Source organism: Melanostigma gelatinosum, assembly GCF_949748355.1.
Source record: "Melanostigma gelatinosum genome assembly, chromosome: 5".
Classification (NCBI taxonomy): Eukaryota; Metazoa; Chordata; class Actinopteri; order Perciformes; family Zoarcidae; genus Melanostigma; species Melanostigma gelatinosum.
In genome coordinates, this window is record NC_136638.1 from 12,343,486 (window position 1) to 12,361,540 (window position 18,055).

The window sequence follows — 18,055 nt, forward strand, 5'->3', positions numbered from 1 at the left end:
ATGAGAAGCATTCAGTTCGTTGAACAGAATACTCATAATCAACATCAGTCTGGGCATTGATAACAGATATCCCAGAAATCTGATTTACATTCTAAACCGATTCAACTTTGGTTTAGGATTTACAGTACTAAACACAAGACTGTCACTCCCTGCAATAAAGTTATTTAAATAGATAGGGACGTCAGCAAAGCAATTCCAGTAAACGGAAACTTGAATGAATAACTGAACGATCCGAGGGTCAGTCAGGGTGTTGTCGTTCCACGTAGACAAGACTTATCTATATTATAAGATAAATAATGCCGCACACTGACTCATGAATTAAGAAACTGATTTTTTTGATGAGAACAACAGTTATAGTTATATTGGCATGTTACATAGGCATGATACATAGGCATGTTGAAAGGACTCTTTCCTTTTTCCTTCCAGTACACAGAGGCGTTATCCTTGTTTGATATAGTGCTGAGGAACTATATCAGTCTACTGAAGCATCATCCATTTTGCCATATTATCCACTTCCTGCGGATTGAGGATAATTGTCTCTCTGGCTTTTTGGGGGAATACTTGTGCCTCAGTGTATATACATGGACATTACTGAAGAGCAGTTGTGAAAAGTAACAAAGTAGTTTTGAAGTACTTCACTGTACTGTAATGCCCTGCTACTTTACACTACAACAAAACATATGATCAGGATAATATGATGCATTTTGAGTTAAACTTCCGAATAAAGTAAACGTAGCTCCACCTCCACCATTAACATTGAAATTATGTTTATAATTTACAATGTGTACAATAATAAGCCAATTACATAATGACACTCAGGAAGGGGCCATTCTGCATAATGAGTACTTTTACCTTTGATACTTTAAACCAGTCAATTAAATAAAAAAGAGCCCTCTTGGATGCCTCTATGGGGGATAAAACAGGATGAAGTGCCCTCTGGGGTGCCCTTTAATTAACTTTCTGCACACTGGTGCTCCACCGCATGCAGCTGCGCACTGATATTTTGTCCCTGCTCCGCCACTGGCTGCTGTAGTTTTCCTTCCGTCAAATGTTGTAATCCATTGCCTTTATTTTACACTGTGGCGATACTACTTTAACTAAAATAAAGGTTCTGAATCATTTTGTTTCTTATTTTTCTGTCCTAGATTAGAAACAACGCTTTAGCAGACGCTGAACTTTCGAGACAAACTGGTACACCTTTATTCAGTCCATTACGGTAAAAATGGCAGCATTGCGTGTGCTCTCCGCTCCTGAAATACGCAGAAATGGGGGTGTCACAGGGAATCGCAGAAACTCAAAGCAACCGTGTGACTGGATTAACATTTCCGAAACCAAACAGTGGGGATTACGGAGATAATCTCTCGGGTCACAGAACCATAAACCCGCACAACATACAGACAACATGCATTGATAACACGAGAGTCTAACGTTGAACACCTTTTTTTTACAGCAGTGGTGAAATCCACGGAATGTTCCACACGGGAACAGCTGACCGTGGGATGCCGCACTTAGCCTAACGAGATGTGAACATTACAAGGAAAAGATCAGTGATCAGATGTTTGCACATTAACAATCAGGTAACTACATTGCTCCTCCCGTTATCGCTTTGTCTCGGTTGATTCTTGGAGGTTTACAGTGCGTGTTTACGGGAGACGGTCAGACGGGCTGTTCGGGCTGTCATCCTGCTGAACCTCCAGCCCCTCCTTGTTTTGCTGCTACCGAGTGCGATGTTGTAATGTTTACATTTAGTCAACGTTGCATACCAATGTCGCTATCCCTAACCAGCTGTGTATACTTTTGGATGCATCCATGTGCTTTGCACTGGAGCTTTCAAAACAGACGAAGACATTATTCATTAACTCTTACTGGAGAGAACGGGCCTGATAGGTAGCTTATAAAGCTCGGCTATCCTCCACTGAAGCATCACATCAAGTATGTTGCAGCTCCATTCGGTGGCCTACAAAAACATATATCTTAGAGATTGTGTACAATAGCTGATGGGTGTTTCTAACTTGATCATGCAAGTGCAATATTACATAACCGGCAAGAGTGTGTTGGTAACTGTGGCCTCCAGTGAGAGTCAAAACACACTGTGAGCGACAGTAGAGTGTTAGGCCAACATTTTTAGACTTTGCAAAGGCAGCACTCATGCAAAAGAGACACTTAGTAATTAATTAAAATGCAATTTTACTTTTGGTCCAAATTGCTAAATTGATCACTTCTGTTTTTGTTTTTGAAGTGAGACAGGTTGCCACAAGAGAGATGCTTAAGTTGAGAAATCCCCAAAAACTTTTCAGGTCAGTAATGGTCAAGTGTAAATATTACGTTTCTCATTTGAAAAGAGTTCAACCGGTGGACAACTTTTTTTGTCCTAATAGTGACTGGCACTGGTGGAATAGGCCTAAGTATTAAATCATTTACTTTAGGAGCATTCCCACTATAAGAAATATAACATCACAAGTCAAAGTCCTGACTTTTATTTGAGCATATGTACAGATGTATTTGCAACATAATGCACTTACAAGTAAAAGTACTCATTGTGCAGCATGGCCCATGTTAGTGTTGCTGAATATTACTGGATCATTAATACTAATGCACGTAAGCACTTTATATTGAGGAGAAGCTTCGATTTCAATTGCTTGCTCTTTATGTACTGCTTCATAGTTTAATCTACAACAAACAAAGCATCAATGTATCAAATGAAAATTAAGTAGAAGCACCTCAAAATTATGCCAATTTACAACCCCAGTAAATGTACCTGCTGACTTTACACCACTGGTGGCTATGTTTCAAATTGCACTATAAATCTGTCTGTGCTGTAGGTGGCAAGATGCAATAACAAAAACAAAAAAGGCAGAGTATTTATTCGGTCTGACATTGGGCTTACTATTCGGGTGAGGGGTATTTAAAACATGTTTAAGTGTTTGGTGACCCTGGAACCTCTCAGGGAGCTTTTTTGTTTGGAAGCTACAAGTAACAACAGGAACTGCTTGTTTTGATACATTGTGGCAAAGACTCTCTGGATGTCTGCTGTCTGTATTTGCTACGCTCTGATTGGTCATTTACAAAATGAGGCGTGGTTTCGTCATAACAATGCATTCAAGGAACACACACGCGCCAAGTAATGTTTACTGTCGTTGTGTAGCAGACGGTTTCTTCTCATATAATTAACGGTATTTCCTGCTCCGGTAACGTTACATGTTGCCCTTAATGGACAGGCCATTCTGCGGTTTCTGGAATAAAACGCATTCTCTATGCAGCAGCTGGAAGCTTGTGTTAGCTGACAAGCGTTAGCAAGCTAATAGCAGCTCCGCTCGACATTGTCAAAAATCCGTCGGGGAAACAAACAACGGTCGACTGACAGTCAGCTAACGGTGGTTTCTATCGGGTGATAGTAGTCAGTTAGGTGCAAGGATAACCTGATGGGACACGCCATTTCGGAGGCTGAAACATTTCCCGTCACTCCTTCTCATCGAGCAAGCAAACTAGCAAAGAAAGTAAGACGTGGTCTGTTGTTGGCCAACTCACATAGCTTAACGTTAAACCTGTCCTCACAATGCTTTTCTCTGTCTGTGATGTGTCACATGAGTAGAATATGTCAGTGATAACTGTGCACACGTCCTAAACATGTATTGGCATTCTGGCTAAATAGCTTTGTCAACAGCAGTTATCTGCAGCTGGTGAGTATTTGCTATGTTGGGACAAAGCGTTAGCCTAGCTTGGCTAAAGTTAGCTGCTCTCCTTCACCAGGGGACGTCAAATGATCCCGGACAGTAAGGAACCGACGGTTGCCACGATGATAATGTTTTGTCTGTTTCGCAGTTCTGTGTGCTGAGCTTAGCGTGGTATTAGTAAGACACGGTGTAACGGCACAGGGGCTTTCTATGTTACATGTTAGCGAGCGGTCCCGCTTGCCTTTCACATCTTTTGTTGTTGCTTTGTCTGTTGAGCACATGGCTCTCCGTGTTTTTGTTCAGGCAGGCTACAGCGACCCATATATATTAATTCCACTGGCACTTTATATTTGAGCATTTTGGTGAAACCCAATACATGTAAACTCTTTGTAATTCCCTAAAATTAAAAATGCAACTATGGATTTTGAACAACAAAACTGATGTACGCTTGTGACTTTATTTCTGTATTGGAAATTACATTAGTTTGGGTTCAAAACAACCAGCATTTGATCACTTTAGTTCGGCACCTGTAGTGGACATCTTGCTTTTATGTGTCTTATAATTTGTGTAAAAACACTGTCGTGTGTTTTTAAAAATTGAATGACTTTTTCAAGTATATAAATAACGCGGCAATGAAAGTGCTACTGTGACATTGGAGCAAGTGAATATTAATTTTAGTTTAAGTAAAATTAAGTCTTTAAAAACACCCAGCAGTCATAAAATGAGGACAACCGTCATCTCACAAGAGAGAAAAGACGTGAAAAAAGATATCCAGATAAATAACAAGAAGCCTTGAATTTGCTTATAGTTATTTAAATATAGGCCATTTCCAATAAATATAAGAAAGGTAGCAGTGAAATAAACTCATCCCTGAAGAAAAACATGTGCTTCAGTAAAATATGAAGTCACAAACGTTTTCTCAAATCATCCATACCTACTTCTTACATTTCTAATTCTAGGGGATTTACATTCTGATGGTTTGAGATTAAACCTAAACTGTAAAGTAGGGTTGTCAGGGGTCCAGATACCTTGAGTGTTCCTCGTAGAAATTACCAATTTAATATTGTTATTTGACCCCTTGTTTTATTTGCACATAATTGTAGAATTCGGATTCAGTGACATCATAACTAATCCCATTGGGGTGTGTGGTGTATCAGGCCTGAAAGTCTGTACATTTTTTATATAGTGTGTAAAAATGTGACTGACACTGTACAATTCCCACGTGATAGCTGGTATGTGCCTGTTACAATGAGGAAACTTAGCTACCATTAGTATTTTTGTAACTGTGTACTCTGTTGCTAGATGAATGATTTAAATAAGCTCTCGTCTGTAGCATAAGAAGCCGGGTTGTGATTTTGTCAATTGTTGTGTTTTTTTTGCAGGGTTAAGACTATCGGAGGCAACATACGAGTGCCTCCACTGTACAGTTTGCGTTCCCAGAGTGTGACTCGTCTGCACGACGTCACCAATGCGACCATGGGAAATAGCAGTAAATAGGCTGCCACCAACAGCCCCCTTAAATCCAAGGAGGTTCCTTGGAGAGCCCTGCAACACCCCGGTGCAGCTCAGGAGAAGGTACAAACTTTGCCTTGTCTTTCCATAAGACCCCTTTCTTATAAAAAGTCACTTTTCATTTATTTATTTCATTAGTATGCTACCTTCTGAGCGGCCCCACTGCTTATTGGTGCCTTTTTTTCTTTTCCGTGTGATGTTACAGCCCACCGTTGAGACGCCAGTGGGGGAGACGAGACAGGCCTGTACTGCACACTTCTCTGGTCCAGGATGAGAACTTCCATCATCTGCTTTTCTCCCAGCATCACCAACAGGTTCCTTTAGATGAGTCCAGACAGTACAGCCGCACCAGCACACCACCACGCATGCTTCACCCTGCTGCTCACCTTCCCCAGCAGAGCGCCATCATGGTGGACCTACATGACCAGGTAACTGAACGAGGGCAACGAGGATGGGTAAAGTTGTTGATTTGGTGTCTGACCAAACGTACTCCTCAGTAATGTTCATGTTTACTATGAAACATGCCGGGTGTCGTGTTCTGTTTCAGGCAGATTGTGAGTCATCCCATCTCCCCCCCCCCCCCATTTATTTTCTTGAAAGATGCACCAGGGATCCGTTCCAATATCATACACTGTTACAACGGTGACGACCCACGGATTTCCTATCCACACCGGGCAGCCCCTTCCGGGGTGCAACACTCAGCAGCTCCCAGCATGCTCGGTAATGTTCAGCGGACAGCTCTCTCTGCTCTGCTGCCTTCCTCCTCCTGTGAGTTTGAAAAGGAAGAGCCCAAATGTCAGTGGCATCCATGTAGCACTCCATACCAGCCATTCAATCTGTCACTATTCATGACTAACAAATGTCTGCTGCTGTTACTCTGCAGGAATGTGTGGTTTAGTCTTGATGCTAGCACAAGTATTAGAAACAGTTAAGCAACATAGAATACCATTCTGCTGTGTATGTGTGGAAACAAACAGAAACCATAATTAGTGTCGTGCCAATACTGTCAGTGCTGTGGTTTTATGTTGACGCATCGCTTCTGTTGGCTACACGCTTACAACATGTTTTCATTATGATCGCCTCTCTGCTCATGTAAGGAGCAAATTTGCTTTAGTTAGGTGGAAACTTTTTCACAGTGTAGTTTAGATGATAATATAATTAAGGGGATAAAATACTTGTAATAATTTCTCTCTGCTCTTGTGTTGTTGTTTTTCTCTCCCTGCAGCTCATACAGGCATGTACCATGCAGCACATGCCAGTGTCTTATCAAGCCTTTCCGCCCCTGATCTCCAGCGAACATTTTGTATTGCACCCGACCCCATCGGTACCCCCCCACCAGCCACCGCACCTTACTCCTTTGAGCCAGTTTGTCCCTTTACAGCCTCAGCACCCACGCATGGTGAGTAGTCCTGCAGCATACACATGCTCATTAATGAAAACACAGCACAGTGGACGTTGAACGTAATCAGTCGTTTGTTGATTTGCACACATATGTTTGATCTAACCTCAACCATCTTCTGTGCCTCTTTTTTGTCTCCTCTCAGCCTCTACAGAGGGTAGACAATGAAGTTGACCTAAGAGGGGACCAGCACCCATTAGGGACTTTCTCCTACCCTCCCTCTCATCACCCACCAGCGCTGCCTCCTTCTCTGCCCCTACAGTATCTTCCTCAAGAGCCTCTGCATCAGGAGCTTCCCTTTGGCGTGGTAAGACGGCCTCGCAGACATTTCCAGGGAAATTGACAGTACACTTATGGCTTTAGCATGAGCTGCTTCACACCTGTTAAAATAACACTTTCACAGTGGGAGGCACACAGGGCATCTGCAGGTCTTGAAAAGTCTTCAAGAGCTTTGTACTTTGTTTCCCTAATGCCTTAGAAAGTATTAAAATGTTTATGATTTAATTTATGAAAGTCTTAGGGTTAGGTTTTGCTAAAAGCAAAAACTGCAAAACAAAAGCCACAGTGCTGACAGAGCCAACCGTGTAGATCTGAGGGTGATCTGAAGGGTGGATCCTTTGCTTCCATGATGGCCGCGTGGGTCGGGTGGCATGAGTAACTGTAATTGCCTTTGCCCAAGGCAGAGTAGCAATGAGTTAGCGAGTGGGGGACACACATTGGGACTCGCATGCGCTAACATACACGTGTAGCCAGACCGGCTCCATCAACAAAGTTGAAAGAAGGCCTGATAACAACACACACAGAGGGAGTGTGACTTCATTCCCTGCTCAGGTAGACATTACTGCACTATATCTTTACAAAGCTAATAGTTATATGCTGCTAAATTAATGCTCTCTGCACCATTTTATATTACCTTGAATTAATTCATCATTTTTAAGTGACTAATCTAGCCATCCATTTTATGCCAGTTATCCACATTCAAATGGTCCAAGTTAATTGGAAAAAAATAGTTATATCATCAGAAATGATTGTTAGATTCTTCTGGAAAGTACTGAAAGAAGAGGGAGAAGTGACCTTTTTGGTTTTTCCATCATACTTTCATACTTTGGCTGGGATGATTGTGAAACAGGCATCAAATAGCATTTCATGTGGAATTCAAAAGGTCTTAAATTTCACTGCAAAAATGCAGAATGCAACTGCCTTCTCATATTGCTGGCCACTGAGCAGTCTGCAGCAGTCTGGGTTTATCTAACTTGCTCAAAAGCACCACGGTGGTAGTTGGTGGGACAAGTGTTTCATACCTAAGAAGGTGCATATAAACAGGGGGTAATAGTGTGAGTAAAAGTAAACTTAAATAGATGTCTAACGATTAACTAATGCCATGAATTGCTGTATTCCATTGCAGTATTTGCAAAAATAGATCTCTGTGTGTCACTCCTCAGCCATATCCCCACATGCTGCCCCGGCGAGTGAGTGGACAGAGATACCGGTTGCAGCAACCTCTTCCCCCTCCTCCTCCCCCTCCATCTTACTACCCAGGCTTCCTTCCTTACTTCCTGTAAGTACCTGCAGTGCAAATCACCCTGTTTGTGAAGTCTAGCAGTTTTAATCATGTGGTTATTTACTTGCATGTAAAATTGATTTTACTAAGGTGCTGGCCTCAGCAATCAAGTATTGTACAAGGCTGTGTCAACACTGCAGCTCAGTTTAAGCTCAGGCTTAATAACATACATTCTGGCTTTTGCATCTCTACTTTTTAAGCAGGACAGAAACGATGAACTCTCGTTCCCCCTCAGTGCTGGTGTTTGCAGATCATGTGCTGCTTCACAGTAAAGTTGCAGTGATTGTGTTAATGCTCCACGGGTTGTGTTTCTCTCTGTGTCCAGCTCAATGCTTCCTGTGCCTCCAACAGCAGTGGGCCCAGCCATCAGTCTAGACCTGGATGTGGATGATGTGGAGATGGAGAACTATGAGGTTAGTGCAGTGTTCGGTTTAGCAGCTAATTTTATTTATTTAGTCTTAGTCCTGTGTCAAAGGTCCTTTTTCATCAGATTGTATGAACTTGTATCGATGCTACACTAGATTAAATTAATATTTCAGTCAATCTATTCTAGCCAAAACAATGATATTGTAATTTAAGTCAAATTTATTTCACCTTATCATTAGCTAATGACAAACACAGGTTGAACAATTAAGAAAGCAGCTTTGTAGGGACGGGCATTTCAAGAAGAATACTATTTGATCATTCTACGAAAATCTTAAACACAGTGTGTAGTGCCGCCGCGTTTTCTCGTCTAACTCGATGAGTTCAGCGTTTACTTCGACCAAATAATTGGAACAGTGGAAAGAAGATATTACGTGTGTGATATGGTCACTGTTGATGTTTAATGAAGTGTGTGCTGTCTCACCGTTGTCATGTGAAAAAGGTCGCTGAAGAACATATTTTGTCATAGTTTTAGTTAATGAAATGAACACTGGCTTAGTTTGATGGTTTGTGGAATAGCAAATTAGATTATTTGTTTTTGCTAGATGCTATCTTCATGGTATTCTTTACGTATCAGAACCCCCCCTCCCGTCTCACGCTCTCTCTCTCTCTTTCTGTGTGTGTAGGCATTACTGAATCTGGCAGAGAGGTTGGGTGAAGCTAAACCACGCGGACTCACTAAAGCTGATATAGAGCAACTTCCGTCCTACAGATTCAACTCAGAGAATCATCTATCTGAACAAACGCTGTGAGCCTCTTCCTCATCTCGTGATCATTCACTCACTATCGATGCCTTTATTCCCTGTTAACTCGATCCTTTCTGCTCCTCAGGTGTGTTGTGTGCTTTAGTGACTTTGAGTGTAGGCAGCTACTTCGGGTATTACCTTGTAACCATGAATTCCACGCAAAGTGTGTGGATAAATGGTTAAAGGTGAGTTCGTGCCAGTTTTGATAATGAAACCATTTCATAGTGTTCTCATAGTTTTCTATGAATATTTTTGATATGCCGTGCTTAATATATTTACGCTTTATGTTTACGCTTCACTTCCAGACCAATCGCACTTGTCCTATCTGCCGAGCCGATGCCTCGGAAGTACACCGAGAGGTGGAGTGAGAGCTGTCTGAGTGCTGGACTGGAAAGCTGCACAAACCAGAGTCTCTCCCAAAACTGGGGACACCTGCCACCTAACCTGCGTCCACCAGTAAATATAGCTTACCAACCCACCACTCCTGCCCCTTCCACAACAATAAGCAATCCAGGATGGTTTTCTGGAGCCTGTTGTACCTCTGCTGTGCTTCATTGTCCAAGTCTCATGAAACCCACTGCCTACCGCAGCCTATAGCCAGAGTTCTGGGATCGCCGGCCAGTTCTTTCTCTGCCCCCCTCGTTGCAGATTCCAAAGATTTCCCCTACAATGCATTATTTGCTGCTTTTGTTTACAGGGTTTCATTTTTATTGAGTGGATTTGGTTGTGGAGTTCATGAAAAGTGGGAGTCCTGCATTGGAAGTGGTGAGTCGGAGGGTGATAGGCTGGACACCTTGTGCAATTAGCAGAAAAATAATAGGAATACTTCAACATGGGTATCTGTGTTTGGAGGCCATGCCTGACCATCATAGATGCATGTTTGTGTAGATGTTGGGCAAAGTGACTTGTTAATAATGTATGTTCTGCAATAACGTATTGATCATTTCAACAGTTTAACCCCTTATTTGTTTTTAGATTTGCAAATTCTATTGTGAAAGTGTGACTTGCTGTGTGTTAAACGCAGATTCTGTTAAGCCTGGTGTTTATGGACTGCAAAGTGACGGGACATGCAACTATGGGGTTTCTTCTTCCCCCGATTATCCTCTCTGGAACACGGATCTGTTCAAAAGCAGTCGTGGATTAATGGACTGCATCTTTTTTGAAGTCATCTAGCATAACTGCACAAGTGCTACATCCGCCCTCCACGTCAGCGTCGTTCCTCTGGCAAGCGTGTATGCGTGTGTACATATTGCGTGCGTGTATGTTTGTCCTGTTGACAGAGCCAATGCATTGTGTAACCACTGGATACAGGGCAGCATGCTAGGATTTGCATGAACTGTGGATTCAGACTAGCAATATTTTAATCAAGCATTGCCACCAAAATTGTCGAATTTTAAGAAAAAGAAGAGACAAATAAGCATACTAAGAGAACTGCTTGCTTATTCAGAAAGCACCATGAGAAGAAGACTAGCATGTGGTTCCCCCGACTGCTTTTAAGGAGGGGGATCCTCGTCTGGAGGCTGTGCTGATGCCATATAGCTCTGGAGGTCTGTGCAGAAAGCAATATGTGCAGTGAGTGGTGAGTTTTAAATGAACTTTCTTCCCCTTTTAGGAAGACTGGGATTTTTATGTTTGTGAGCCAAATCCAATATACAGATATAGCCTACTGTTCAAGATTTCAGATCTGCCTTCGTATGACCGTGACAAGCACAAACCTATTACTAATCCTGAAAATACTTTGTCATTTCCACTTGTTTTAAAAGTATGCTGTTAAAAAAAAAAAAAAAAGTTTATTTATTTCTTTTACCTTCTAGAGAAAATACATTGAAGGAAACAGTCGGAGCACGAACATGTTTGTGTAACGTACGTGTTCTTATTTCTTCTACACTCGGTCAGGTCGTCGTCTTAGGCCACGGTGATGGTGTTGTAAAGGAGCAGCTGTGTGTGTATAGCTTCAGTGTGAATGCTTTTAGAAAATGTCTGAAGACAAGAAGAATGTTGAAAACCCTTGTTGACGCTGGTGTCACGCCACGATACTTCTAACTGTGTATCCCGCAGTGATCAGGACAGGGTTCACATGACACAGAGCTGGAGTGTTCAGTAGTGTAGAGACACTGTTAGACTTCTAGTTCCTTGTTTGTGTTCACTCTAAAAGAAAAAAAAAGAAAGAAGAAAAAACAGGATACGTTTTCGGGTGGGTGGGGAAAAAAGCAACAAATGGACTTTTGCTTTGAATTCACTCTTGTCTCTTAACTGCCCCACGACGCAGTCGTAACCTTTTGCTTTTAGGTGTAAAGGGATCTTGCTTTTTCTTTACTTTTGTTTCTTAAGTGAATGTGAGTCTTTGATGTGTGTGCCCACCTTCAAGAGAAAAAAAGAAGCCATTTAATGAGTTAAACCCACAGCTTTGAGAATTAACATATGTGTACATATCTTTTTGCTGGCATATATTGTAAGTTCAAAAAAAAAAAAAATCACTCAGGGCCTCTCGGTATATAAAAACAAAGGAGAACAGTCCATTTAAGATGGAACGGTTGCCATGAAAAAGGTATATCTGATTTTAGTGTGGTTGTTTTCCTCAGACCACAAATAATTTAATGTAATCAATTATAATATTCAGTTTTGTGGGAAATAGTAGATATTACATCATTTAAAGACAGGCATGCAAGAAAATAAGATCAGTCAATATGTTATTAATCACTGAAAAGAAGCAATGTACACTGCAACTCATTACAAGTGTATACCTTTTGTTGTTTTACTCAAACCATATGGTTGACATAGCGGTTGTGATCCCTTTTTCTAAATGTGCCGTGGTGCACACTATCCTACCTAATTCACTCCTAAATCTACTTCAGAGGTGTTTTGCATGACATTAAAAAAAAGGAAGTTAAACAAGTTTGTTATGATGGAGGATATCTCAAATTCTGGTGGAGACTTATTTAATGGTGCACAATATGCATGCCCAACTGATTTTTAGCTCTATTTTGGCTTCGGGGTTCTGGAGGTTTGGATCTTAACGCTCAGCTGATAACTGCCATGCATTGTACTGCACACATTTGTAATAGAACTGAATGACTACAAGATTTTATTGCGCTAACTTCATTTTATAGAGGGAAAAAAAATGGTCTTGAATCCAGAATTGTTACATACGTTGTGTTACTGTTACTGTTATTGCCCTAACGACTGAAAATGACATGCTCTTAAACTACTGTAGTTAATCGAAAGCCATAGTGAAACGGTGCTAGATGTTCTGCTTTTAGGTATGAAAACTCACTTGCGTGAATGCAATAGTTTGTCATGAATCCCATGTATTCTTAAAGCATGTTATACTAATACCCCTAAACAATGTCAGTGAAAATCAATATAGTTTAAGGGATTTAAAAAAGAAAAAAAAAAAGAATAAAGTGTTGTCATACTTATTTCAGTGTAGTACTGTACCTGCCTATCAGGCTCTTGCTCTCTGTCTATCAATATCTTAAAATGTGTTGTTCACATATAGATAACTTAATTGATGTTAATATTAGCACTCTTATTTTTGAATTAATATTTAATTGACGATATCCAGCTACCCTAATACATAAAAAGATAACTTCCCCTTAAGCCCGAGGTAATGAGGTAACTTTTAATGACAACTGAGAATAGAGTCTTGTAGTCTTTCTGTTAAGAGTCATTGAATAATCTCACAGCTTGTGTGGTGGAAAATGTGTTCCAATAAGCAGCTAAAATTTATTTAGGATTTGTGATTGATTGCTCCGTAGATGCCATTTATTGTTTACCAATGACTTTTGCTGTGGTGGGATAGTGGTTTACTGTTCTTACTCTCCCTGGCCTCTAGGTCCTTGCCTGAACACCAGACTACCCACCCGCCAATAGAGCCAGGGGCATGTGTTCCGTGTTTAGGCAGATGTTTTGCTTTGGTACTTGCACATTTACAGTTACCTCATTTTTTCCATGTTTGTATTGGGGGGTGGGGGGGAAACAACTAATATATATTATATATAGGAAATGGTTCTTATTAAGGTTATCATTTTTCATTCCATTGGAATCATATTGTTTGTAGCATTTAACATAACTAGTTAGTGTATTATATATACATCTGTATACTGTTTGAAATTTTTAAGATTTGTACTTTTTTTAAATGAAAGTTGCTAGTTATGCTTTACCAAGTAGTGCAATCATTTATTTCTTAATTGTGGCTGATTTGAAAGGGTTGTTCACCAATAAATGTATAATGTATACCAATATTACAATTGTCTTATTTTACTTAAGTTATTAAAGGTTAGGTTTGACATGTGTGTGTGGAAAAAACATAAAAAGAATGTTGGCCCTACTCATCAAAATTTTGAAAAAACATAAAAATGTATGTCATAACAATTTCATGTTATATTTACAAAAAAATGTCATGAAGTCATAGTTTACCATAACATAAATGTCAATAAAAAGACAGTATAATAAACCAAAATTGTGGTAGTATGGCGTAAGTCTTTCATAAAAAAGTCAGTTAAGTATGTCGTGAAAAATCTCGAGGTCATATTATCGTATACCATGAAATATTAACTATATTATATGTCATGAAAGAGTGATAGTTGTATGTCATAGAAATGGCGTATAGTATTTGAAAATGTCAGAATAGTATGCCAAGAGAAAAAGTCATAGCATAGTATTTGTGACATTCAAGTAGTAGTATGTCATAACAAATATATCATGCCAAAGTTGTAAAGAAAAACATTTTAGGATGGTAAGTAATTTAATTAATTCAATAATTTTCATGGGAAATTTCAAACTATACTGTGCAATAAAACATTTCATGATATAGTATATTGGTAAGGAAAATACAGGAAATATGTTATAAAAATGGTTTCAACATACTATGACTTCGACATGCTATACTCCAACTTTTTTGACTTTTACGACATGCTTTACGATGACTGTTTTTGTTTTTACGACATGCTGTACTATGACTGTTTTTACGACATGCTATACGATGACTGTTTTTGAGTTTTTACGACATGCTGTACTTTGACTTTTTAGGACTTTTTTTGACATGCTATACTGTGACGTTTTATGACTTTTTACGACATGCTGTACTATGACTGTTTTTGAGTTTTTACGACATGCTATACGATAACTGTTTTTGAGTTTTTTCGACATGCTATACTATGACTGTTTTTACGACATGCTGTACTTTGACTTTTTAGGACTTTTTTTGACATGCTATACTGTGACTGTTTTTGAGTTTTTACGACATGCTATACTATGACTTTTTACGACATGCTATACTACGACTGTTCTTGACTTTACGACATGCTATACGGTGACTGTTTTTGAGTTTTTTCGACATGCTATACTATGACTGTTTTTACGACATGCTATACTATGACTGTTTTTACGACATGCTGTACTTTGACTTTTTACGACTTTTTTTGACATGCTATACTGTGACTGTTTTTGAGTTTTTACGACATGCTATACTATGACTTTTTATGACTTTTTACGACATGCTATACTATGACTGTTTTTGACTTTTTACGACATGCTATACTACGACCGTTTTTGACTTTTTTCGACATGCTATACTATGACTGTTTATGACTTTTTACAACATGCTGTACTATGACTGTTTTTGACTTTTTACGACATGCTATACTACGACTGTTTTTGAGTTTTTACGACATGCTATACGATGACTGTTTTGAGTTTTTACGACATGCTGTACTTTGACTTTTTGTGACTTTTTTTGACATGCTATACGATGACTGTTTATGACTTTTTATCACATGCTATACTATGACTGTTTTTGAGTTTTTACGACATGCTATACTACGACTGTTCTTGACTTTACGACATGCTATACGGTGACTGTTTTTGAGTTTTTTCGACATGCTATACTATGACTGTTTTTACGACATGCTATACTATGACTGTTTTTACGACATGCTGTACTTTGACTTTTTACGACTTTTTTTGACATGCTATACTGTGACTGTTTTTGAGTTTTTACGACATGCTATACTATGACTTTTTATGACTTTTTACGACATGCTATACTACGACCGTTTTTGACTTTTTTCGACATGCTATACTATGACTGTTTATGACTTTTTACAACATGCTGTACTATGACTGTTTTTGACTTTTTACGACATGCTATACTACGACTGTTTTTGAGTTTTTACGACATGCTGTACTTTGACTTTTTTTACTTTTTTTGACATGCTATACGATGACTGTTTATGACTTTTTATCACATGCTATACTGTGACTGTTTTTGAGTTTTTACGACATGCTATAGTACGACTGTTCTTGACTTTACGACATGCTATACGATGACTGTTTTTGAGTTTTTACGACATGCTATACTACGACTTTTTATGACTTTTTACGACATGCTGTACTTTGACTTTTTGTGACTTTTTTGACATGCTATACTATGACTATTTTATGATTTTTTTCGACATGCTATACGATGACTTTTTATGACTTGCTATACTATGACTTTTTATGACTTTTTACGACATGCTATACTATGACTGTTTTGAGTTTTTACGACATGCTATACGATGACTGTTTTTGACTTTTTACGACATGCTATACTACGACTGTTTTGAGTTTTTACGACATGCTGTACTACGACTGTTTTTGACTTTTTTCGACATGCTATACTATGACTGTTTTTGGGTTTTTACGACATACTATGACTGTTTTAGACTTTTTACGACATGCTATACTATGACTGTTTTATGACTTTTTTCGACATGCTATACTATGACTTTTTATGACTTTTTTCGACATGCTATACTATGACTTTTTATGACTTTTTACGACATGCTATACTATGACTGTTTTATGACTCTTTTCGACATCCTATACTATGACTGTTTTATGACTCTTTTCGACATGCTATACTATGACTTTTTATGACTTTTTGACATGCTATACTATGACTGTTTTTGAGTTTTTACAACATGCTATACTATGACTGTTTTATGACTTTTTACGACATGCTATACGATGACTGTTTTTGAGTTTTTACGACATGCTATACAATGACTGTTTTTGAGTTTTTTCGACATGCTATACTATGTCTTTTTATGACTTTTTATGACATGCTATACTATGACTGTTTTGAGTTTTTACGACATGCTATACTATGACTTTTTATGACTTTTTACGACATGCTATACTATGACTGTTTTTGACTTTACGACATGCTATACTATGACTGTTTTTGACTTTTTTCGACATGCTATACTATGACTGTTTTTACGACATACTATGACTGTTTTTGACTTTTTACGACATGCTATACTTTGAGTTTTTTGGAGTTTTACGACATGCTACAGTATGACAAAGCACTGAATGGTTTCGGGCCAAAATACATCTCTGATCTGCTGCTACCTTATGAACCATCCCGACCCTTTAGGACGTCTGGGACCGGTCTACTTTCTGTTCCCAGAGTCAGAACTAAACCTAGAGAAGCAGCGTTCATTTTTTTTGCTCCACATCTGGAACAAAGTCCCAGACAGCTGCAGGTCTGCTGAGACCCTCAGCTCCTTTAAATCAAGATTGAAGATTTTTCTGTTTGCTGCTGCCTTTAATTGAACCACATTCAATTAATATATTAATCAATTTCCTGCATTTTATTTCTTAGTTTTTTATTGTTTCAATGAATGTTCTTAATTGTTTTTAAATCTCCTTTTCTTTTGATGCTTTTAAGTGAAGCACTTTGAATTACCTTGTTGAAATGTGCTATACAAATAAACTTGCCTTGACTGTTTTTAAGTTTCTACAACATGAGTTTGATTTATTTCGACATGCTATACTATGACTCTATATGACTTTTTACGAATGTTATACTATTTCTGAGTTTCGATGCCTCCCTATTGACAATGATATAGTAATTACAAAAACTAATCTAAAATATCCCACTCATCAAAATGATGACTTCAGGGTCTTTTCACTCATCAAATAATAGCACAGGAAGGAGCTGCTTATGTGATGCACCGTTACCATAATTAAGTGTTGTACATTCTCAATAAACCCACATTTTTAAAATTCTTTAATTTATAATTGGAAAATTACATCTTTTCAGGAGCCCATTTAGATGTTACAGGCAAAACAGGCATCTATGAGTAACCACAGGCACACTATGGGCAGACTTTACTAGATGAAGCCACATGGAAAACTGTGGCCTGTTAAGTATTGTATTTTTGAACTTCAATAGCTTGAGGCAGTCTGCTTCACATAGTAAACAACCTGCATTTGGTCATTTTATGACAGTCAACAAAACATAAAAAAAATGTAAGGTAAATTTGGGGATTTTAAATATCTAACTTATGTACAGGTCATGGCTCATTTAAAACAGGGTTCCCATATTTCCTTTATGTCCAAATCCACCAACGCGCTCCTTAAAGTAGCACGTGGTGTGGAGGGCACATTTGCTCTCCACACCACATAGATTAACCACCGTAGCAATGTCAACCACTCCGGACCAGTACTGTGCTTGACAATCATGGTGGAGGAAATGCAAACTTAGGGGCAAAAGATTCAATAAAATTTGGAAGTCTCTGACATAAAAATAGCCAATGCATCCACACTATCATAGAGATCTATACTTCCCCATGCTGCACCTGCGAGTGTCAGTGGGTATTAATACAACCTGCCTTCGTCAGTTGCTCACACATTAGGTAATTTGGGATATGGTTATAGTTTTGCATAAAGCTATGCTACTGTTTCAGTA

The 18,055-nt window shown here is 39.0% G+C and overlaps 2 protein-coding genes across 4 annotated transcripts in view; one reads left to right on the top strand and one right to left on the bottom strand.

Moving 5' to 3' along the window:
- The first annotated feature begins 1,523 nt into the window (after positions 1-1,523).
- rnf44 (ring finger protein 44) lies at positions 1,524-13,529 on the top strand. Of its 3 annotated transcripts, XR_013771999.1 has the most exons (12): positions 3,121-3,497; positions 5,057-5,249; positions 5,392-5,614; positions 5,787-5,954; positions 6,412-6,585; positions 6,731-6,892; positions 8,028-8,143; positions 8,472-8,559; positions 9,196-9,317; positions 9,401-9,500; positions 9,621-9,771; positions 13,151-13,529. XR_013771999.1 is itself a non-coding variant. In XM_079268816.1 (11 exons), the coding sequence occupies exons 2-11, from the start codon at positions 5,143-5,145 to the stop codon at positions 9,681-9,683; spliced, it is 1,323 nt and encodes a 440-aa protein (XP_079124942.1). In that variant the 5' UTR covers positions 1,524-1,577; positions 5,057-5,142; the 3' UTR covers positions 9,684-13,529. The 3 variants fall into 3 exon arrangements, 2 of the variants coding, with proteins under 2 accessions (XP_079124942.1, XP_079124941.1); XM_079268816.1 differs by lacking the exon at positions 3,121-3,497 and adding an exon at positions 1,524-1,577 and having other exon boundaries at positions 9,621-13,529; XM_079268815.1 differs by having other exon boundaries at positions 9,621-13,529.
- Positions 13,530-17,359: 3,830 nt separating this feature from the next.
- faf2 (Fas associated factor family member 2) overlaps positions 17,360-18,055 on the bottom strand; it is a 9,195-nt gene continuing 8,499 nt past the window's right edge. The window contains exon 11 of the mRNA XM_079268814.1: positions 17,360-18,055. This exon is cut by the window's right edge and continues 532 nt beyond it. The gene's annotated coding sequence lies outside the window, so the exon portion shown is untranslated.